This window comes from Bombyx mori, chromosome 24 (genome assembly GCF_030269925.1).
Source record: "Bombyx mori chromosome 24, ASM3026992v2".
NCBI classification, from domain to species: Eukaryota; Metazoa; Arthropoda; class Insecta; order Lepidoptera; family Bombycidae; genus Bombyx; species Bombyx mori.
The window spans coordinates 6,803,854-6,817,426 of NC_085130.1; the positions used below are offsets into that span (position 1 = coordinate 6,803,854).

The 13,573-nt window shown below is 36.7% G+C and overlaps 2 protein-coding genes across 7 annotated transcripts; both read right to left on the minus strand.

The window, feature by feature from the left end:
• Positions 1 to 704: 704 nt before the first annotated feature.
• LOC101739492 (uncharacterized) lies at positions 705 to 6,807 on the minus strand. Of its 6 annotated transcripts, XR_009976451.1 has the most exons (5): positions 6,349 to 6,807; positions 5,607 to 5,865; positions 4,690 to 5,277; positions 3,749 to 4,021; positions 705 to 1,894 (listed from the first exon to the last, which is right to left on the minus strand). XR_009976451.1 is itself a non-coding variant. In XM_038020130.2 (3 exons), exons 1-3 carry the CDS (start codon positions 6,598 to 6,600, stop codon positions 5,147 to 5,149), a joined length of 642 nt encoding a protein of 213 aa, XP_037876058.1. In that variant the 5' UTR covers positions 6,601 to 6,807; the 3' UTR covers positions 3,659 to 5,146. The 6 variants fall into 6 exon arrangements, 2 of the variants coding, with proteins under 2 accessions (XP_037876058.1, XP_037876057.1); XR_009976449.1 differs by having other exon boundaries at positions 3,749 to 5,277; positions 5,607 to 5,877; XR_009976450.1 differs by lacking the exon at positions 705 to 1,894 and having other exon boundaries at positions 3,659 to 4,021.
• A 1,695-nt stretch (positions 6,808 to 8,502) lies between these two features.
• On the minus strand, positions 8,503 to 13,571 carry LOC732954 (LRP16 protein; the record flags this gene model as incomplete). The annotated part of the gene is given in 4 exon segments (NM_001046952.1): positions 8,503 to 8,922; positions 11,379 to 11,454; positions 11,815 to 11,907; positions 12,692 to 13,571. Coding segments are annotated over 4 exon segments (828 nt in total). The 3' UTR covers positions 8,503 to 8,629.
• Between the last annotated feature and the right edge of the window lie 2 nt (positions 13,572 to 13,573).

A 13,573-nucleotide genomic window follows, 5' to 3' on the forward strand; every position in this document is an offset into this window, starting at 1 on the left:
CATTACAGTAAAATCTCTTTATTCGCAGGGTATATGTTCCGTAAATATGCCGCGAATACAGAATCCGTGAATATGGAATGGTAATTTACATTTATCGGATTATAGGGGATACGTTCCTAGATGACAAAATAAACAAGCACATAAATAGTAGAAGAAAATATCACACCTAAGATCTGAATAAATTCTAAATTAGGAGAATAAAATAATTGATGCGAATTCGCTCCTCTCCTACGCGTCAAAGTTAGTCTTTAGTTAGCTGATAAAGAATGCTTAGATATAAGGGTATGTTTTCAAATTTACAGCGGCGGCATTCCGTACATATCGCCTATGGATCCCGGTGATTTCTTGGTCCATCAAGTGACCAGTGATCGGTTAAAAACCTTAGAATGATGGTACTGATTGTTAAGAACAGTGTGCTTAGTGGGAGTTTTTAAACGTTCTCGATAGCGTAAAAGTTAGCCCAATTTTGTATGCAGTTGGAACAGCGCCCCTAGCGGCAAACGTAGGCAAACGATCCCATTCCATACAAATATGAGCTAACTTTTACGCTATCGAGAACGTTAAAAGACTCACACTAAGCACACAGATCACAAATTCAATAATTATACGTTTTTTTATAAGATCACAAAGGTTTATGAAGTTTTGATAATTTTTTATAGGATTCCTTTAAATGCTTAAATTTTTTAAATCAATCAAAATAAGTATTTATTGCAAAATTATATTTCACGGTTTTACTAAAACTAAATTATAACAAAAAGAAAGACAAACACAATCTTATTTTTTAAATAAATAAATAAAAACAAATAAACTCGATAATGGGTAGAGACAGAGTGACAGACTGACACCTCGTGCGATTTACGTAACTTGGATCATTGCATTTTTATGAGAAGTGGTGACTAGAAGCGTTTATGACACGTGATCCCGCCCAGTGTGCTTAGTGCGACTTTTTTAACTTCTCGATCGCGTAAAAGTTAACTCAAATTTGTATGGAGTTGGAACAACTCCACTGCGTTTGCCGCTAGGGGCGCTGACAACGTTAAAAAACTCTCACTAAGCACATTGATCGGCGAAGGAAGATGTGCATAAAACTGATAAAACCAATGTATTTGCGCAATGTATATCTGGCATTGATTGTCAAACATTACGTGAAATACACGGTCGCATATTACAATTTGAGGCAAGTGTACACACACCAATATGGGGGCATCGCAATCGCATACGTAGCCGTATATACCCGCTAGTAAAATAGCGTACTATTATTTACGTAATTCAGCTCAATCTACCTACTTAAAACAGAATATTTTTTTAAGCTGAAAGAACAACTTGCTTAATATAAAATACTTTGAAATATAAAATCTGTAAGTGTCCTTCGGGGCGATTACTACATTGCAAAACATAAGTAGATACAACGCATTATACGTTTAGGTATCTGTATCTCACGATAACGTTCGAATTTCATTACCGACAACAAACAACAAGAATAAACGCCAAACTAAACGAAAACGTATTTACAATACGTATTAACGACTCATATTTGTTTAATCAAATAAATTCATACTTGTAATAAATTAGAGATATAGAACTAGGAACCAATAAATTTATTTATATGTAGGTAGGTATAAAGTTCATTGCACATTCCAGTGACAGTTGACAGTTTTGTCAAAAACGCGGGAAAAAAGATTAGTTTAAATATAAAAATAACTGATTTAAGACTATTTATAACTTATTCGCACTACTGTATGCTACCTTTATTAGCACCTCAAATTTTGCTACTTAAACTTTCGTAAAGCTTATCTTCTCGATATTTTCACACAGTGTGCATGCAGTCAGGCGGGAGCGACTCCTGGACGTCCATAAATCGAGTGGGCCAGATTGCTGCATCCAGACAGTGGTTCTGAAAACGTGCGCCCTTGAGCTGACATTAACAGGGTACGGTCTTCATGGAAGACCGCCCATGGCCACCCTATCCCCAAGAAGGGTGACCGGTTGGACCCATCGAACTATAGGCCTATCGCGATTACATCCTTGCTTTCGAAGGTGATAGAGCTAATAATAAATACGCCACTCTTGAAATATCTTCAGGATCACCTGTTGATCAGTGACCGACACTACGGTTTCCGTCACGGTCGCCCACACGGTCGCTGGCAATTTTCTTGTATACCTTACTCACAGGTGGGCTGAAGCATTGGAGAGCAAGGGCGAGGCTCTCGTTGTAAGCCTTGATATCGCGAAGGCCTTTCACAGGGTCTGGCATAGGGCACTTCTGTCGAAGCTACCATCTTACGGAATCCCCGAGGGACACTTCAGGTCATTACTAGCTGTATGGAATGGGCGGAGCATCACGGCTATTCTAGACAGTTGCTGCTCTGATAGCTCTGACGTGACGTGATCTCCCCCACACTTTTCATCCTGTATATCAATGACATCCTATCTATTCATGGCATGCATTACTATGCAGATGACAGCACGGGGATACACGATATATCGGCCATCAGAATCTCTCTCGGAGCATAGTGCAGGAGAGACGATCAAAACTTGTGTCTGAGGTAGAGAACTATCCGGGGCGAGACTTCGAGTGGAGTTCAACCCGTTGAAGACACAAGTCTGGAGGTTCACTGCGAAGAAGGACCCCTTTGTCATGGGGCCGCAATTTCAAGGAGTACCCCTGCAACCTTCCACGAGTATTGGGATACTTAGGGTCGACGTTTCGAGCGATGTCCAATTTCGGAGTAATTGGAAGGCAAAGCCAAATTGGCGTCCAAAATGCTCGAAGTCCTAAACAGAGCGAAGCAGTACATCACGCCTGGACAAAGACTTTTGTTTTATAAAGCAAATTCTGGCCTCGCGTGGAGTACTGCTCCCACCTCTAGGCCTGGACTCCCAAATGCCAGCTACTTCCATTTAACTCCATACAGAAGAGGGCCGTTCGGATTGTCCATAATCGCATTCTCACGGATCGTTTGGAACCTCTGGCCCAGGGGAGAACTTAGGTTCTCTCTGTATTTTGTACCGTATGTTCCATAGGGAGTGCTCTGCGGAAGTTATTGAGATGATCTCATCATCTCGTTTTTACCATCGCACCGTCCGCCAGCCTTACCTGGAGTCACTGCATTCATCAACAGTGCGTTTTCAGAATCTTTCTTTCTTGCCACGTACCATCCGGCTTTGGAATGAGCTCCCCTCCACGGTGTTTCCCGAGCGCTATGACATGTCCTTTTTCAAACGAGGCTTGCGGAGAGTACTTAACGGTAGACAGCGGCTTGGCTCTGCCCTTGGCATTGCTGAAGTCCAATGGCGACAATAACCACTCACCATCAGGTGGGCTGTATGCTCGGCTGTCTACAAGGGCAATAAATAAATTAATAATACTTTATTTAAGAAATTTTGTATATTATAAAGGGAGGAAATAATACATACAGCCTCCAGGTGAATGGTGGCTTTTATTAGCGCGATTCTCCTGTGGCCTTATCAGATACTGCAATTCATTCTTAACTTCTGATATGACGCTTTAGTATCAAATTTCAATAGAATATGAGTTATCCTACCTTTCAAAGCGTAATATTTAATTGCTTCGCCGCAGTGGCAAGCCGGAGTACCAAGCATGCTTACAACACTGTCTACTAGTCCTTAAAGTGACAACTCCCAAGTTAAAAAAACATTTCAACTTAACATAAAGGTTAAACCGTTTATTCATAAATATATATTTTATAACGTTTATAGGAAAACAATTTATAAATTTCATACTTACATGTACAAACAGACAACGTTTCTTAGAAAAAAATGTGTCTTTATAACATTATTTGGCTTATTGATTAATATTTTAGCCCAGTTAATATAAGACCATAGTTATTCTATATTTATTATTATTATAAATATGTTATATGCTTTAACATTTTGAGCATGTGTTATCGTAGATGTTGATGACCTATAAATTAAGTTTGTTATTTTTAAGCTGTGGTGGATTCAATCCTTTGAAAAAATCATTTGCATTGCTTCCTCCAGTGTATGAATACAGTCAAACCTGGATAAGCGAGAGTTCAAGGGAGCACAATCTCATTCTCGCTTATAGAGGTTTCTCACTAACCCGAGTTTCTCGCTAATGCACCCTCTGAATTTAATTTCGCGATTTCCCGGATTCAAACGCATTCACTATTTTAAGTTTATCACTTAATGGCAGTACTTTGATTTTCCGTTTTAACATGATGCAGAACAGAACTTTCCTTCGCAATTGATTAACGATAAACTGAGTAAGTCAGACAAACAGGACGGTACACAGGGACACGTGTCCATTCGAAAAGAAATCGAATAAATAACAACGTTATTTAGTTCCACGAAATAGAATAGGTTCAATATTGACGAGAAAACAATACAAAAACAATGTTAAGAAGTTCCACGAAAGTTAAGATAGGGTCATAAAATAGCAGATGCTAAATTTGTAATTTGTTTTGTCATTTGTTCTTCCTAAATAATATAAATAAATAAAGCTCGACTGTCGCTTATAGAGGTATAGATAAGTAGCAGTCTCACTCACGGAGGTCCATGAGGCAAAAACGACTCTCTCTTACAGAGGTTTCTGTTTCTCGCTAATAGAGGTTTTAGGAGCTAAAAATGACGGGTCCTGGCTATTACTCTCACTTATAGAGTTTTCTCACTTATCCAGTTCTCACTTATCCAGGTTTGACTGTATACTGATGCAGTTTTTGTTATTTATTGCTCGTTAAGTAGTGAAAGTACCATTCTATATTGGAAAAATAAGTGTGCAACATGATGAAATATGAGTAACGAAAAACAACTGACTTTAAAGAAAATAAATAGATCATGATTTAAAAAAATGATATGAACAAAAAACCTAATGATTTTTATGTGTATTTATGTGAACCTGGATTGGTGTATTATTTAGCATTACATAATGCTTATGTTATATGATAACTTATGTTACTGATAAGGAAATGATTGTGTCTACAACTTTACAGAAATCAGGCCCAGAGATGTGACTTCCAGATGACAAAAAGGTGACTGATTGTTAGTAAGCGATCTATATATGTATATGTGAATTTGGATACAGTTTTTGAGTGTTTAATGGGAATTATTGGAACTTCAAGTATGGTCTTATATTAACTAAACTAACAGCTTAGAACTTTAAAAACTAAGTTTTCAGTCTTTTCGTTCTCTGATTGGCCTTTTTCCGTTTCGTCACCATTTTTGTAATCACAACTTTCTTGGTTCCCGTATTCAGGTTGGCCTGTTTATCTTGTTTTTTCCTGTTCTTTGACAAAACTGGAAATAATATTTTTTTTTCTAAAATTAAATGTTACTGTTTTAATTTACAAATTAGATTAAAGATGTCCCCTAAAGCAAAGATCACTTTGCTTAGTCTGAGATACAGGAAAAATATATTGTGCTTTTTTTTTCATTGCATGTGACACTTATGAATCATATTGCTTTATAATGGGAGTGCAAAATCCAAACATAGTAAAATGCTATAAAATAAATACTACTCATCAAGTTTATCAATCTTAACCGTACTTAAAATTCACAAACTCAGACAAAATCTTACTCATTATGGAATGTATTTATGTAATATTAAAAATTACATAGGAACTTACTTAGATCAGCTATATTGGACTTTTTGACTTTCTGTTCATTTTCATGCCACCTTACATGTTTAACCAAGCAATAAAGAAACTTGAATGTCTGTGAACATTTAGCACATGCATAGATCATTTCACTATTTAACGTTACTCTCGATTTGCGTGAGTTCTGATTGTCAGCTTTATCAGCTGGTTTTATGACACCTCCAGGTAGAATTTCGAGAGTCGGCCATCGATCTGGTGTGTGAGGTATTACATCTAGTTTTTCGTTTTCCTGGAAATAATACTGTGACAATGTTGAAATGCTATTTTATGTGTATGAATTATATTGAAGCATACAACTAGTTTTTCACAAACACTAGTGTCTGTCTTTCGCCAGAATTTTGTACTGAGAAATAGATCATTATGCAGAATTATGGGATAAATTCCAAATATTATTAAAGTATGCCAACTCTCTAAATTATATTCAGATAGAAGATAGTTTAATAAGAAATACACTCATTCATTCACTATTCTAAACTGAATTATCCACCCAAGTCCATATTGTTTTCAATTATTATAAAAAAAATAATTACTTCTTATTTTTACATTATTCTGCCAAAATTGCCAGATTAATAAGTTTGTTTGCATGACACGAATAATCATATTTTCTCAAATAAATCATAAGCTAATCAAAAAAAGTTGAGGAAGGTTTAATTGAAACAGCTGTTATATATATATACAAATAATAAACACATGACGTAATCATAATACTCACAACTGGAACTTCTAGTATTTCGGGAACAATAAACTCAGAAGCGCTCTGTTCTGTTTCATCAGTTTGGATTGACACTATACCGCCAACGTTGGTCTGATCATCTCCTATCACGCATTCGTTATCGTACTCTATATGATCGATAATACAAGTTTCAAATATTTCAATGCGCCCTTCGCGCGACGGCTGGACATCCTCCATACGCACTAATCGTACGTTATCTAGGTCTTCGCCCTCAAGAGCGCTCGCGGACATCGTCGTCAAATCATTCGTGTTTCAATTCGAAAGGTATGTTTACGGGTAAATACTTCGGATTCCCGGTAGAACATTCAACGTGTAGATGTTATATAGGTAAAAGAAACAACAAATATGGCAGGGAATTGTTGATTTTGCCTTGAAAACAAATTTTATTACACTCTTAGTTCTAAATTGACGTTAGTGACAGCTGACAAATGAAAACTGACAATGCTTAGGATCGTAGGCAGAATCGACAGATCACAAGGATAATAACTGTAATTTTTCCCATGGAATTTTATTTTTAATAGTAACTTACTTGTAATTAGTGTGAATTTCAATATTCCGACAAAAATGATGACAAATGTAAAGGTAAAAAAAATGAACTCAACCTCTCTCGAAGTTTAGAAAACTCAGTATATTATCTATTGAGAACACACACAGACCCGGTCCATATGAGCAAACGATATGGAGTCGTCGTCGCCTTAAGCGGATCCTCCCGATCTCTTCTAGTGCTTCTCTAAGCACCGATCACCGTTCGGGTTCGAAGTTGAACTTATCCCATAGACACAGCCCGCAAAGTTTCTCACCGGAAGCTCTCAGTGTGTCGCGATTCCAATCCGATGATAGATTCAGGGAAGCCCTGCCCTTTCTAGGACTAGTGATAAAGTTCTCAGGTTAAGCTCCGTGGGCACACCCACCAAATCAGGCGTAGTTGAAATAGCCCATTAGATTACCATTTTTTTTTCAATAACGATTTTCAAAACAAATTCTAAGATAGCTTTTTTTTATTGCTTATATGGATGGACGAGCTGTCAGCCCACCTGATGTTAAGTGGTTGCTGGAGCCCGTAAACATCTACGATGTAAAGATGATATAAGTTCTAAGGCTTCAGTATAGTTGCAACAGCTGCCCCACCCTTCAAACCGAAACGCATTACTGCTTCACGGCAGAAATAGGCAGGGCGGCGGTACCTACCCGTGCAGACTCACAAGAGGTCCTACCACCAGTAATTACGCAAATTCTAATTTTGTGGGTTTGATTATCGTGGAAGTCAATCGTGAACATTTGGTACATATTATTCCATTAGAAAAACTGGTAGGTAGCCGCCCTGCGGGATTCGAACACCGTTGCATCGCATACGAATGCACCTGACCATATAGATTATACACTTCATATTTGAGACACAAGGCGTCTTATCTTTTAGGCCACGAGGACTTCAAGTTACCTAGTTATTATGGGGAACATAGTTCAGACTATGGAGGGTAGAGGTAAGGAAAACCGTCTTTGTGTGAAAAAGTGTCCGTTAAAAATTTGCTAATTATGGGTGGCGCTACAGTAGCAACCGGGTAAATTCTAAAAAAAGGCGCTAAAAGTTATTAGAATAAGATAGAGAAATAATCCACGTTTTACCACAGCAATAATTTTAGGTTATATTGACGAAATTAGTTTGAACTACGTAAACATGTAAGGTCTTATATTTAACACTGTCACTAACTACTCTAGTCATTAAAAATGAAATTTCCTAACTCAGCATACCTCAATCAACAACTGCTCAATTCATATCTTACCCTGTATCTATGCTAGCGCCATTTTGGAGGATTTTTTAACTGTTATTTAGTGCTGAAAGTGGGACACTTTTTCAAGCTTCTCCCATATGAGACGGTCCTCCTTACCTCTACCCTCCATAGTTAAGACGTAAAGTTAAATAAGTAGGTACTAAGTAACGTTATACTGGAATGTTACAGGTACAGGAGGGTAGGAACGAATGACAATCCCAGTAAATTGTAAACGCAAAATTGAGTGTTTAACATATTATCTTCACGTTTTGACAACGCAACTGATCATTATGAGATTTTATACACATGTTGTCAGGGGTCCTAGATAGGATGTTGGTTATCTTTTATGCAGTAAAAAAACACTATCTCCAAGGCATTTATTTGCTTAACACAGGAAACAAAAAATTAAATTCTTATTAAAAGGAAAAAAAAACTGATCTTTTATTTATGTTTGTTTTGCGTATTGCTAACTATAGTTAAATTACAAAAAATTAAAGTGTAGGAAAGTATAGTTGCATCAACGTCTCGTAAATCTCCACATCGATAGGTAAGAACGTGCAAAATATAATTCGGTTCATTTCTGTATTCGTTTCTAGAAACTTCCTAGCTGTACGTAGCGCTATGTGTGCTGCGAGACGATTCGGAAAACCGTAAATTCCAGTGGATATACACGGAAAAGCGATCGATTTTATTTGGTATTCCTGTTGGAATGACAGGCATTTTTCGTAGCAGGATTCTAGTTTCTCTGCCGATCCATCTTGGGGCCCAACAGTGTGGATGATATCTGGAAAGGCAGAAAATATGTTATGTTATTAACAAAGCGATGCTAAAAACATTCTGAATTTCTCTTAAATTAGGTACATTACACAACAAACGCTTACTGGTAATATATCCTTTTTTTTTTTTTTTCTTACCTATGCTTATAGCCTTTAGGGGGGCTATTTCAGCTTCACCCTAACGTTTGTAGGTGAGCTTACGGGGCTCAAACCGGAAAGTTGCTAACACTGGCCCTAGCAAGAGCAGTGCTTCGCAGAATCTACCACCGGATCGGAAACGCGACCCACTGAGAAAATCCGGCTAGAAACTCAGTGGGCTGTGTTTTTTTTTTTTTTTTTTTTTTTTTTTTTTTTTTTTTATTGCTTAGATGGGTGGACGAGCTCACAGCCCACCTGGTGTTAAGTGGTTACTGGAGCCCATAGACATCTACAACGTAAATGCGCCACCCACCTTGAGATATAAGTTCTAAGGTCTCAGTATAGTGACAACGGCTACCCCACCCTTCGAACCGAAACGCATTACTGCTTCACGGCGGAAATAGGCGGGGTGGTGGTACCTACCCGTGCGGACTCCCAAGAGGTCCTACCACCAGTGATTACGCAAATTATAATTTTGCGGGTTTGATTTTTATTACACGATGTTATTCCTTCACCGTGGAAGTCAATCGTGAACATTTGTTGAGTACGTATTTCATTAGAAAAATTGGTACCCGCCTGCGGGATTCGAACACCGGTGCATCGCTACACACGAATGCACCGGACGTCTTATCCTTTAGGCCACGACGACTTTTTAAGTGTCTATGTGGGTTAATTCGCTCGTCGAGCCCTTCGTCGCAAGCGACGGGTTCGACGATGGTGACCGGTGCTTGTGGTGCCTAAAAGCACCGTTAATGGATCAGGAGGATCCGTAATGACGTGCTTTGGGCGACGTCGACGGTTTACCAATTGGAATATATCCTATATTTTGAGCAAGGGAGGTACCTCCACTCTGTCACGAAGCACCTATTCACACAATTTGGAGAGAGAGGTAAAAAAAAGGATTATACAACACACTCCAAATATCAACCTTGGGCTATAAGGTCGGTATTGCGTTTTGCATAATAATAAAAAATAAAATAAATTAAGAAATCTTAATTGATTTACATTCTCAATTCTACATCAACTTGAACAGAAGTTCCCTAACCACCATATCTCAATACATTGGTGTATTGAAAGCTCTTGTCAAATGTATCGCGAGTATTTACACACAATATTTTTATCGAAAGTGGGCAAGTTGTGATTGAGCATGTTTCATAAAAAATGGTTGAGGGCCACTTATCTGGAACATAAACATAATAGGACTTGCAATACATTAGATGCAGGTAAAGTGAAGTAACATGAAATTAGCCTTTAAGATGCAATCTAGATATTTATTTTAACAGTTTTGCACTCACTGATGTTAATAATAAAGTTGAAAATCTTTATTAGATGCAATTTTGAAAATGAGATTCAATGAGAATAGTATTGCAATTAAAAATTATGTTTATTTAGAAGATTTTATTTTATCAGGTTCTTTTACATATGTAGAGAGGAGATGCATGACTAGGAGATGTATGGAAATGGTAGTGCAAGGTAGGGGGGAAGAGGTCGACCGAAGAAGACATGGACAGAGTGTGTGAATGACGATATGAGAGAGAGAGAGAGGAGTGAGTATTGAGATGACAGCTGATATTTTTTTTATATGATTTAATTTTTTTATTGCTTACATGGGAGGACGAGCGTGAGCAACGTTTTCTTAAATTATGGCGTTTTATCTCTGCGGATGCACTGTTAAATAAGTTTTAGAATGCTACGTGAATTTAAGACATAATTAAAACTAATTTTACTCTTTTGGCGAGTCTTAGATACACATTATACATTTATTGGTTTCTTATAATAATTAATATTGGTTATATTACCACAATATTTTTAAATATTGGCGAATACCACCTTGATCAGCCGTAATCACGGAGACTTAATATAAATCATTAAAACTTAAATATTACTTGATACTATTACATTATAATACATAACGCGAAAATGAATTTTAAAAATTGTTTTAATTGTAAATAGGCTCCTGCCACAGTTTTTTATTGCTAAGATCTGTGGATGAGCTCACAGCCCACCTGGTGTTAAGTGGTTACTGGAGCCCATAGACATCTACAACGTAAATGCGCCACCCACCTTGAGATATAAGTTCTAAGGTCTCAGTATAGTTACAACGGCTACCCCACCCTTCAGACCGAAATGCATTACTGCTTCTCGGCAGAAATAGGCGGGGTGGTGGTACCTACCTGTGCGGACTCACAAGAGGTCCTACCACTAGTAAAGATGATAAAGATGATAAATGATAGAAGAGAATGGAATAGAAAAATTCACTTTGGCGACCCCACATAGTGGGATAAGGTGGAAAGTAAGAAGAAAGGGTCCTTTTCATTTAACTTACATTTAGCTGGTAAATTGTAACCACCAGTAACTTTGGCATCTCCTGTTGGACATCCGCCTATAGAATCGCATTCTGCCTGAAATTTTCAGAATTGTATGAAACAGGCTATTTAAAATATTATTAAAATATGAGAGATGCAACAAAAAAGTTTATTACATTTGGAAAAAAAACAGCAATGCAAAAAATGACAATGCAAATTAAATATTCATTAAAATCAAATTATAAACACATTAGTGAAGGTCTCATAGTAATTAAGCCTTGCTTGTTCCACTGCAATACACATATATGACTGCCATCACACTGTATGGTTGCAGGATAGTTGACTACCCACCAATTTGAATATAGGAGGTTAACCACTTCGCAATGGAGAAGTGCAGTTTTTTTGACTGGGGAAGTGAACTAGAGATCAAAAGTTCTGTTACTAAAAAAATCAAACCTGTAAAAAGGGACCTGCAGCCCGGTGTATGGCTCCATCGACACCACCTCCAGCCTTTAGTCTTGAATTAGCAGCATTCACAACTGCATCAATCTAAAAAAAAAATTATCTTTTTTGAAGTCCGGTACCAATTTGTATATTTTTTTTTAGTCCTCTAGAATGGGCTTTTAGGAATCTTCCCGTTTTTAAGATTATGACTGTGACTCAGTTTTGTGACATGTGAATTCTGGTTCTCAAGACTTCAAATTTTTTGTCACAAGTCTTACTTTAAATTATATAAATGAGAAAAGCAAATCGTCCCTTTACCCTAAAGAAACTCAGCATTCATATCGACGCTTGAAAGGCAAACGTGACTAAGCGACAATAATTGCTTTGTACATAAATGATAGGCAATAACCATATTCGATGCAAAAAAAATATATAATATTTGTAGGTATATTAAAATCATTTCAATCCTACAGCTAGATTCATTAAAATAGAATTTTTTTCAGGTATTTTAAGTTTAAATTAGTCTACTGTAAAGTTCACGTATTGTAGCTTAGTCACATTTGCCTTTCAAGCGTAGATATTTTTTTATGGTATAAAAAATCTTTTGTGTGAATCTCAAGTAGTAGGTAGTTCAACAAGATTTGTCTAGTTTTATTTAATGTTAAATGAACAACAGAATTTGATAATGGAACGAAGTGTACTACATTGCAAACATATCAAGAATATTATATGTAATTTATTTTATATAAATAAACTTTTGACGAAGTAACTTTCTAAATAATAATATGAACGTTAATTTAATTTTTTGACTGTACTTTTTTTTACTAGATTAAGTAGGTATTTAGAGAATTTAAAGTAATTTTGAATATCGAACGAAACGAAATCTTACTTCCAGCTTAGTTATGTCTCCTTTAAAAATAGAAACGCGCTCAGAAATGGATTTATTCTTCTCTGTGTTTATCTTTATCTTCTCAAACTCCTTCAAATCGTCTGTGGTGCTTTTCTTGGAATCAATTCCTTGACTTTTGTTAAGATATTTACTCCAAGGATCAACATTCTCTAAATCTATGAAATCAGAAGATTTATAGATTTTTCTCTTCTCTTCTAATGAAAGTTTAAGAATCCTGTTCTTTTCTATTTCCCACTTAGTAGAATTAACCATTGTTGCAACGGAAAAACAACGAATTTGTGCTAGAATATATTCCGCACCAAAACTACCCAAGTTACTGCTGCTAGGCAACAACATGTTAGCCATAGATTAAGTTGAATGAAACCAAAGATTAATTTACAATTTGTTATTAAATTACATACCATTAATATTCGACAATTTACAATTCTACAAAGGTATCTTCGATTATATAAATATACCTAACCTAGCCTGAGCCAGAAATTAAATAAAAGCTTATTACTGCAGAGTGGTGCTGAACTGACTAATGGTCTGGTTTCAGTTTTGCACGGTACCTTTGTGCCGACTTACTATAGATTTCAGACAGATAAAGACTTTATTTAAGTTACTCTCTCACGTTCTTATTACCTAATTAATAGTAGTAGACCTGTTCTGAATACCTGTACTGAATCAGTAATTCCCATGGAAACGCCTGCCTAAGGAATTATTCCGATATTCGCGACCAAAATGCCGATGATTTTCATTTATTGTTTAAATCGTATCATTTTAACAAACTCCAATGAATTTCGTCCGCCAGAAGCTGTAATAACCCCTTAAGCTACCAGCGAATAGGTTGGGAAAATTAATAAATATATTAGCTACCTC

Excerpts from the sequence above, each read along its gene's own strand:
- LOC101739492 (XM_038020129.2), bottom strand. The coding sequence starts at position 6,600 with ATGTCCGCGAGCGCTCTTGAGGGCGAAGACCTAGATAACGTACGATTA. Across the intron at positions 5,878-6,348 it reads AAATACTAGAAGTTCCAGTT|TATTATTTCCAGGAAAACGA; the intron begins GTGAGTATTATG and ends ACATTGTCACAG. Across the intron at positions 5,278-5,606 it reads GTCCAATATAGCTGATCTAA|TTTTGTCAAAGAACAGGAAA; the intron begins GTAAGTTCCTAT and ends TATTATTTCCAG.